General features: G+C 36.9%; 1 protein-coding gene across 1 annotated transcript; it reads left to right on the forward strand.

Moving 5' to 3' along the window:
- Positions 1–7,084: 7,084 nt before the first annotated feature.
- Positions 7,085–9,259, forward strand: CSNK2A2IP (casein kinase 2 subunit alpha' interacting protein; the record flags this gene model as incomplete). The annotated part of the gene is made up of 1 exon (XM_084232637.1): positions 7,085–9,259. The coding sequence occupies one exon, from the start codon at positions 7,085–7,087 to the stop codon at positions 9,257–9,259; it is 2,175 nt and encodes a 724-aa protein (XP_084088763.1).
- Positions 9,260–9,504: the final 245 nt, after the last annotated feature.

Consider the following 9,504-nt stretch of genomic DNA (forward strand, 5'->3'; position numbering starts at 1 on the left):
ATGAATATTGATAAGGTGGTAAGTAATGTTTTTCAAATCTCATATCGCCTTATTGATATTTCTGGTAGTTTTTTAACCCATTGATGAAAAAGTTACTGCAATTTTCAATTATTTTTTTCTTATTTATTAGAATTGTGTTTTGAAAAGGAAGTGGAGTGAAGGAGCAAGGAGCTTTGGACAGGGAAGTGAAGCATAAAAAGAACAGATATTCAAACCATTTTAAAGAGCATTTCTTTGATTAGTAGACATTTTTTTCTCTAAAAATTTTTAAGTAATTACTTTTGTAATAATATGTTTTGTTTTTATTGATTTCTTAGAGTTAACTGTATATAAAGTGTTATCATATGTCTTGTTAAGTGTTTATATTTAGGAAAATTTTTGAGCCACACATATTAATAAAGAATGACATTGCTGAATTTCTGAATTGTAATATTTTACTGATTCTGTTGGATTTTCTATATTCTAAATTGGGTTTTCAGTTATATATTATTCGTAGGGTATAATTTAATTTCTGCCTTTCTGTATATATATATATTTTTTCTGTTTCTTTACTTTGTTGACCATTTATTCCTAAATTAATATTAAACTGTAATATGAGTAGTGCATGTGTTTGTCTAATGCCAGTCCATAATGAGACTCAGTACCCATTCACTGATTTGATTTTGCTTTCAAATAAATTTATTTCTTTAGGTTTTTTTTTTAGTACTTTTCTGGGTTTTATGAGGAATAGAGATTGAATTTTATAATATGACTTTTTAAAAAGAATCTGCTAAGATTTGTGAATTAAAATCATGACATTGTGATGTTTCTTAGTAATGAATCATTGTGTCATTGGAATAAAGTTGAGGGGCAATTACTTTATTGTAATATTAAATGTCTTATTTTATTTAGACATTTTATGTATGAAATAAGTGGCATTGTTTTATTATTTTCTATTTAATTTTGAATTACTTTGTCATGTTTTTATCAGTATTTCATAGCATAATTTAACAGAATAAATTTGTAAGTTTTGCTTATTTGTCATATTCTAAAAAAGTTCATGGTCTCCCTGGTGGTGCAGGGGGTTGAGCACAGCACTGTAATGCTGTTGCAGCCTCTGCAGCACACATTCAATCCCCAGCCAGGCAGGGAGCTACCCACATGGTGCAGTGGACCTCTCCTGTTGTGCCTGCTGCTCACTTCAGCAGTGTAATTCAGCCAGTCTGCCTGTTCTGTTCCCCACTCTGTCTCTGGTGAATGCTTTCACCGCCACCACCACACCCTCCCCTGACCCTGCACCTATGGCCTGTACTCCAGTTCTTGTGAAGAAAAAAAAAAGTTCATACAACATTTGGAATAACTCTTCATTGAAGGCTTGAAAGAAAATTTGGGTACAGAAATAAATTGTGAGCTAATTCTTTCATAAATGTTACTCATTTTCTTCAATAGTTATAGCTTCATTCAAATTTCTACTACTAAAGACACACCACAAAAAAAAAAAAACACCCACCAGCTTGCAACTACAGTGACTTGGAAGAACTTCTGAGCCTTCTAGAAAAGAACTTAAAATTGCCGTGATGAAAAAACTGATGGAAGTCATTAAGGAAAACAACGCTTAGAAGAATGAAATTGAGTCCCTAAAGAGGGAAGTAAAAGAAATGTAGGAGATCAAAGAATTAATGGAGGCACTAAAGAACTCTGGGAAAAGCAATGAAAGCAGAATAGATGAAATGGAAGAACGAATAAGTACTCTTGAAGACACAGAAATAAAAAGAACCAAAACAGAAAAAGAAAGAGAAGTATGAAGGGAGAAGACTGAAGAAAGACTCAGGGAACTATCTGACTCCATGAGGAAAGGAAATATGAGTTATAGGCATTCAAGAAGGAGAGGAGAGAGATGTAGGAACAGAGAAAATATTCAAGGAAATAATTGAAGAGAACTTCCCAAACGTGAAGAAGGAGCTGAAAATTGATATACAAGAAGCAAGAACACCAAGCTTCCATGACAAAAGGAAAAATACAGCAAGACACATAATAGTAAAGCTCCCAAGAATCCAGGACAAGGAAAAAATAATAAAGCTGACAAGAGGGAAGAAACAGATAACTTTCAAAGGAAAACCAATCGGACTGACATCAGACTTCTCCAAAGAAACACGACGGGCAAGGAGAGAGTAGAGGGACATAGTCAAAAGACTCCAAGAAAACAGATGCCAACCAAGAATACTCTATACCACAAAGCTCTCCTTCCTCTATGAAGAAAGAATAAGGACCTTCCCAGACAAACAGAACTCTGGAATTTCATTACGACTAAACCCCCACTCCAAAAAATACTACAAGGAGTCCTAAAGCCAGAACCTCAGAGGGATGAATAACAATGAAAGAAGGCCCAAAAAAAAGTTATTAAAAGAACAAATAAATAAAATCAAAGGAAAGAAAAACACAATGGCAAATACAGATGCTAACACATCAATATTAACTCTAAATGTAAATGGACTAAACTCTTCAACAAAAAGACACAGAGTCGCAGGCTGGATTAAGAAACAAAACCCAACCTTTTGCTGTCTCCAAGAAACATATTTAGCTACAAAAGATAAAAATAGACTCAAAGTTAAAGGATGGAAAACAATCCTACAAGCAAATGGACCAAAAAAGAAAGCAGGAACAGCTATACTTATATCAGATAAAACACATTTCAAACTCAAAAAGGTAAAAAGAGACCCCACAATGTATCCATAAGATAATTCACCACGAACAAGTAGGATTCATTCCAGGGACACAAGGATGGTTCAACATCCGAAAATCAGTCAACGTTATCCAACACATCAACAAAAAGAAATATAAAAACCATATGATAATATCAATAGATGCTGAGAAAGCTTTCGACAAAGTGCAACACCTGTTCATGATAAAAGCCCTTGAAATTCTTGGGATACAAGGAACATACTTCAACATAATAAAGGCCATATATGACAAGCCAACAGCCAGTATCATTCTCAATGGTGAAAAGCTGAAAGCATTTCCATTAAGATCTGGAACAAGACAAGGATGTCCACTCTCACCACTGCTTTTCAATATAATGCTGGAAGTCCTAGTCAGAGCAATAAGACAAAGACATACAAGGAATCCAAATAGGAAAAGAAGAAGTCAAACTATCACTATTTGCAGATGATATGATAATATACATAGAGAACCCCAAAAACTCCACAGAAAAACTAATTCAACTCATCCATCAGTTCGGTAAAGTGGCAGGATACAAAATCAACACGCAAAAGTCAGAAGCCTTCCAATACACAAACAATAAATTTGATGAAAAAGTCAAGAAAACCATCCCTTTTATTATCAAAACAAAAAAAATCAAATGCTTGGGAATAAATCTAACAAAAGAGGTAAAGGACTTATACAAAGAAAACTATAAAACACTGTTAAAAGAAATAGAAGAAGGGCCTCCCCAGTGGCGCAGCGGTTGAGCGCTGGGTTGCGAAACTGCGCGCGGCCTCTGCGGCGCCGGTTCGATCCCCGGCTGCTCCCCGGCCACCAGAGGAGGGTCCCACATGGCGTGCAGACCTCTCCTGCCGCCCGCTGCTCCCCTCAGCAGTGTACTTCGGTCCTTCTGCCTGCTCTGCTCCCTGCTCTGGCTCTGGTGAATTCTCTCACCCTCCCGTGCTTCTGACTGTACCCAGGGCATGTATAAACAAAACAAACAAACAAACCAGCAAACAAATAAATAAAGCATGCCTCTATAAAAAATAAATAAATAAATAAATAAATAAATAAATAAATAAATAAAAAGAAATAGAAGAAGACACAAAAAAATGCAAAGACATCTCCTGCTCATGGATTGGAAGAATAAATATCATTAAAATGGCCATCCTACCAAAGGCAATATACAGATTCAATGCTATTCCAATAAAAATTTCAGTGTCATTCTTCAAAGAAATAGAACAATTATTGGTAAAATTCATATGGAATCACCCAAAACCCCAAACAGCCAAAGCTCTCCTGAAAAAAAAAAGAAGGGAATGGAGACATCACACTCCCAGACTTCAAACTATACTACAAAGCCATAATCATCAAAACTGCAGGGTATTGGAACAAGAACAGACACACAGACCAATGGACTCGAATAGAAAATCCAGAAATAAACCCACAGATTTATGGTCAACTAATCTTTGACAAAGGAGCAAAGAATATGCACTGGAGCAAAGAAAGTTTTGTTCAATAAATGGTGCTGGGAAAACTGGGTCGCTACATGCAAAAGAATGAAGCTTGACTACTACCGCACACCATGCACAAAAACCAACTCAAAATGGATTAAAGAACTAGACATAAGACCTGAAACCATAAAATACACAGAAAGAAATATAGGGAAAACATTACATGATATGCACATCAAAGACATCTTACAGACACATCACCCAAAGCAGTGATAGTGAAGGCAAAGATAAACAGCTGGGACTACATCAAATTAAAGAGCTTCTGCACAGCAAAAGAGACAATAACAAAAACAAAGTGAAACCCCACCGACTGGGAGAACATTTTTGCACACTACACTAATGATAAAGGACTGATCACAAAAATCTACAAAGAGCTGATGAGACTCAACAACAACAAAGAAAATAATCCAGTCAAAAAATGGGCAGAAGAGCTAAAAAGAAACTTCTCTGAAGAGGAAATGCAAATGGCCAACAGGCATATGAAAAAATATTCAACATCACTTGTCATCAGGGAAATGCAAATCAAAACTACAATGAGATACCATCTTACACCAGTGAGAATGGCACATATCAAAAAAACTGGCAACAACAAATGTTGGCGGGGTTGTGGAGAAAAAGGAACTCTCCTGCACTGTTGGTGGGAGTGCAAACTGGTCCAGCCCCTATGGAGAGCTGTGTGGAGATTTCTTTACCTACTAAACATAGAGCTTCCCTATGATCCAGCAATTCCACTCCTAGGTATTTACCCAAAGGACATAGAAACATCAATTCCAAAGAACACCTGCACCCCTATGTTTATAGCAGCACTATTTACAATAGCTAAGCTTTGGAAACAACCCAAATGCCCAAAAATAGATGACTGGATCAAGAAGATGTGGTACATATACACGATGGAATAATACTCAGCATTCAAAAAAGATAAACACATGCAACTTGCAGCAACATTCATGGAGCTGGAAGAGATCATGCTCAGCCAAATAAAAGCCAGAAAGAAAAAGAAAAATACCGGATGGTCTGACTCACAGCAGGAATCTAGAAAACTTAAATAAGGGACCAGGAAAAAGAATAACTATAAGGAAGAAAATATCAAAATCAACAAACAACTATGAACCAGAGACACTCTATGGGGGGTGGGGGTGGGGAAAGGAGGGCTTGGGGTCAAAATAAGGGGGTTGTAATTGTATCGGGAATATAAAAATAAAATTAAAAAAAAATTTCTACTACTCAAGTTATCTTTAATATTTATATGCTTTAGCAAAATATATTCTTTAAAATGGGATGCCATTTGCTGAATAATTTTGAAAGTGGGAAAAATTCATAAATATTATTTTACTCTGGTTTTTGCCTTAAATAGATTCTTGTTAGTTCCATTTGTTTTGAATTCTTTTTCATATGATAGCAGGATTTCCACATTACATTCTTTCTTTCTTTCTTTTTTTTTTTTTTTTTCAGGCTTTCATTGCATCTGTGTGCCAGATCTTTGGTTCATCCTTTAATGTTTCACCTTTCAGTGTAATTTTGTTTCAGATGTGTCTTTTCAAATCAACATCAAATCATATAGTTTTAAACTTTTTCTTGAAGTTTGGAAACATACAAAAATACATATAGCATAAGTGTTAGAGACCAATTATCACAAAGTGAAGTCACCCATACACTTATCATCCAGGTCAAGAAACAGAACATAACCATCATCCCAAAAGTTTTATTTCCCTCCTAATCTCTATCTGCCCCAATATATTATTATCTTGAGCAATATATTATTATCTTACCTCAGAGAAATAAGTGCAAAAGAAAAAAGTTTAGTGAAAACTGGGGAGAGAAATGATAATGACTGGGGGAAATCTGAGTAGAGAAAAATAAAGGACATGAATGCATACAGTTTCAAAAGATGTAATAGTGATAAATATCAACAAGACTGAAAGTACTGAAAGTACTCAATAGACTTTCAAATAAGGCTATGTACTTTTGGGATTAAGCTAAAAGGAGAAAGGTGATTGAATCTAAATTGTAAACCAACACTTCAGAAGAACTTCCCTTTTACTTTTCTCCAAGATTTTCTTATTTCATCTAACAACATATTACAATTTTTTCCCACTAAAGCAATCATTAAATGAGTACCAAATATAGGACCTCCCTGGTGGCCTAGAGGTTAAGTCTCAGCACTATCATGCTGTCATTGCAATGGCCTGAATTTGATCCCTGGCTAGGAAGCTAACCCACATATGGTGCAACAGACTTCTCCTATCTTGCCCACTGCTCCCCTCAGCAGTGTATTTCAGTACATCTACCTGTTTTGCTCCACAGTTTGTCTCTGATGAATTCTTTCATCCCCCACACCTCTGGTCTACACTCCAGTTCTTCTGTGCATAAATAAAGAAATCTTTAAAAAAGAGTACCAAAATAACTGTAACCTTTTACTGAGCATCTATTAGGCCCTAGGCACTATTACAGATTATATAGTATTATTCAGTCTTTATCCTGATAAACTGGGGTTTGGAAATTTTAATTCAAAAGTTACACACTGAGTTAAGTTTTTAAATTTTAATATAAACCACAAGTTCTTTGAAAAGTTAATAGCACTGAACTCTATTCACTTTCTTATTAACAGGCATTATTTCCTCAAGAGGGAAAATAAAAACCCTGGGAAATTAAAGAAAAGATAGAGGAAAATATCAAATGGTGACAATATTTATCAACCTCATCTACACCTTAATTTTGAGACATCTTCTGTTTGGGAATCAAGAGAGGTTACAAGATAGAAGTTAGAAGCAACCAAGCACTTTTTATTTAAAGTATCTCTTGTCCATGGACTCCATCTAAAAGACTCTATGAATTACTAAAACATCCCACAAGCCAACTGCTTTCAAAAAGACTTCTATCACTAGTAAAAGATGGTGCCATTAGCATGTTATGATAAACACTTTGTGCCATTAGAACACTCTTACCAACTGAACACAACCAACTCTTTAACACATCAGTACACAGGTAAAAAGCTAAATCAGTCTAATAACCAACCTGTGATCAGAGTGAAATCCCGTAATAATCAGCTTGCTGAACCCACGTTACATGCTACACAGAAGGTACAGTGGTCCTCAGTATTGCCATCTGCCAAGTCTGAGGACACAGTTTCGCAGGGCCTCTCTAACAGGGTTCTGAAATCTAGGTCCCTCTCTAGGTGTCAGGCCACTCCTTCACTCCATCAGAGAACTTCATTGCAGCAGAAGCAGAGAGCCCCGGGCTCACCGTTGTGCCACTCCAAATCTCAGAAAACATCTTCATTGGACCTCAACAAAAAGGCGTCATCATCACTGGAGTTCAAACAAACAGTCTCAAACTCACAATTACCAGGCTCCACAGCTCGAACTTCACCATCCCAACACCTTTGCTGGACATCACCTTCACTGAAGTCTAATCAAAGAATCACAGGTTCATCATCATCTACCTTCAAACATCAAGAAAAACCTCCCTTAGATAACCTCTGTACAAGATCATCTTTGGGATCTACTAAAAAAACCTTTAATGCACCCTTACCTCAGTCAAAGCCTCAGAAAACAACTTCCTTGGACAGCTTTCCAACACCCTTAATAGAGCGCAATCCAGCATATTTGAGCACAGCATCATTCAAATCTATGCCTCAAACAAATGACTTCTTTCAGACTTCGTTTTCATTGGAACCCAGTCAAAAGGCTTTGGGCTCACCACAACCTGACCCCAGACCTCAAAAAGTATCTGTATTGGGCTCTGATTCATGTTTTCTAAGCTTACCACTGTCCCCGTCAAAACGAAGACAGTCCTCTTTACCACATTCTGTCCATCAGACTCAGAGTTTGCCATTGTTCCGACCCAAATCTCAGTCACTGCTTACACTTGATCGTGACCTCAGGACCCTTAGTTCATCAGTTTGTCATGTCAAGTTTCAGAATACCGCTTCACCAAATGACAAACACAGAGCCTTGTCTTCACCCCAACCCAAAACTAACATCTCAGGTCACTCACTCTCAGGCTCCAAATATACCATCAGGAACATAGCTGCTTCAAAATATGCCTCTAGACTCCAGAGTAAAATCAGCTTTGATCGCTGTGCAAAGACAGAATCACATAAAGAAATTCCATGGACTATTGATTATATGTATCCGTGCGTTGTTAAAGGTGGAACTCTCCCTGATGATGTTATAAATAAAATTGTCAGTTCTGTCTCCAAGACCAGAATTCAGAAGGATCTCTCTAGGCAGATTGTCTTTCGAAGAATGAGGGGAAGGCCAAATCCTCATCCTGGTCCCCGCCTTTCATCAAATTATATGGTTTGTTTAACTTGTGCTTCCTGCGTAACTCAATGTCACCATCTTACAGGAAGGAAAGATCCTCGTGGTGCGACACTATTTGTCATACCATCTCCTGAGGTCAATTCTGAGGGGGAAATACAGGTGAAAATAATTCTTATTCTTTCTCTACCAGAGACTTCTTGCTCATCTTGTCTTCCATTCTCTGTGAAAGAAAATCAGCCTGATGAAACCCTTGAAGACAACCTTGAAGGAATGGAGAAGATATCACAATTTTTTCCTGCATCTGAAACTGATATCATTACTATGAAGAAAAAGTGGCCGACAGTAGCCCCTGAAAACAGAGATATAAACCAACAGTCCAAGGCTGTTGACTGGCTGCTTTATGTTAAGAAAAGTAGTGCTTCTCCATCAGAGTCTCTGCTCCCCTCCGCCTCCTCCTCCAAATCTTCCTCCTCGTCATCTTCGTCATCATCTTCCTCCTCCTCTTCTTCCAAAACACCCTCCCCATCCCTTCCTCCCAAAGAGTCTACCACATCTAACGTCTCAGGTTGTGTGTTTTCTAAGGTAATTACTTACCACCGGTTGCCTCCAGGGGTCTCCTGGCTTGAGTTTGTAAGTAGTAAAAATCACCAGCTACTTCCTAGAAAACCACATCTTAGTCAATTATCACCTCCCAAAATAATGCCTAAGAGGAATAACACCGTAGTAAGAGGGGCAAAAGGATCAAAGATACTGTTCAAAATTTTCCAGACAAAGTTTCAAAATGAGAAAAATTTTCATTAAATTAACTTTTTGATTTCTTTGGAAATGATGACCTTGTAGTTCTTTGAGAATAGGTTTTATTTCCTATCATGCTTATTGAAATTCTTAGCAATAACTAGTGTGAATTTGTACTTAGCTGATGAAGCACCTAGTGAAGGAAACTATTACTCCTAGGTCTACATTCCAGTGAAGGAATAGACTATAATTTTCTAGAAATCAAAAGTAAAAAAACATGTTTTCAACTAACTGTCTGGCTTATAATAGCC

Source organism: Talpa europaea (assembly GCF_964194135.1).
Source record: "Talpa europaea genome assembly, chromosome: 4".
In the NCBI taxonomy this organism is placed as follows: Eukaryota; Metazoa; Chordata; class Mammalia; order Eulipotyphla; family Talpidae; genus Talpa; species Talpa europaea.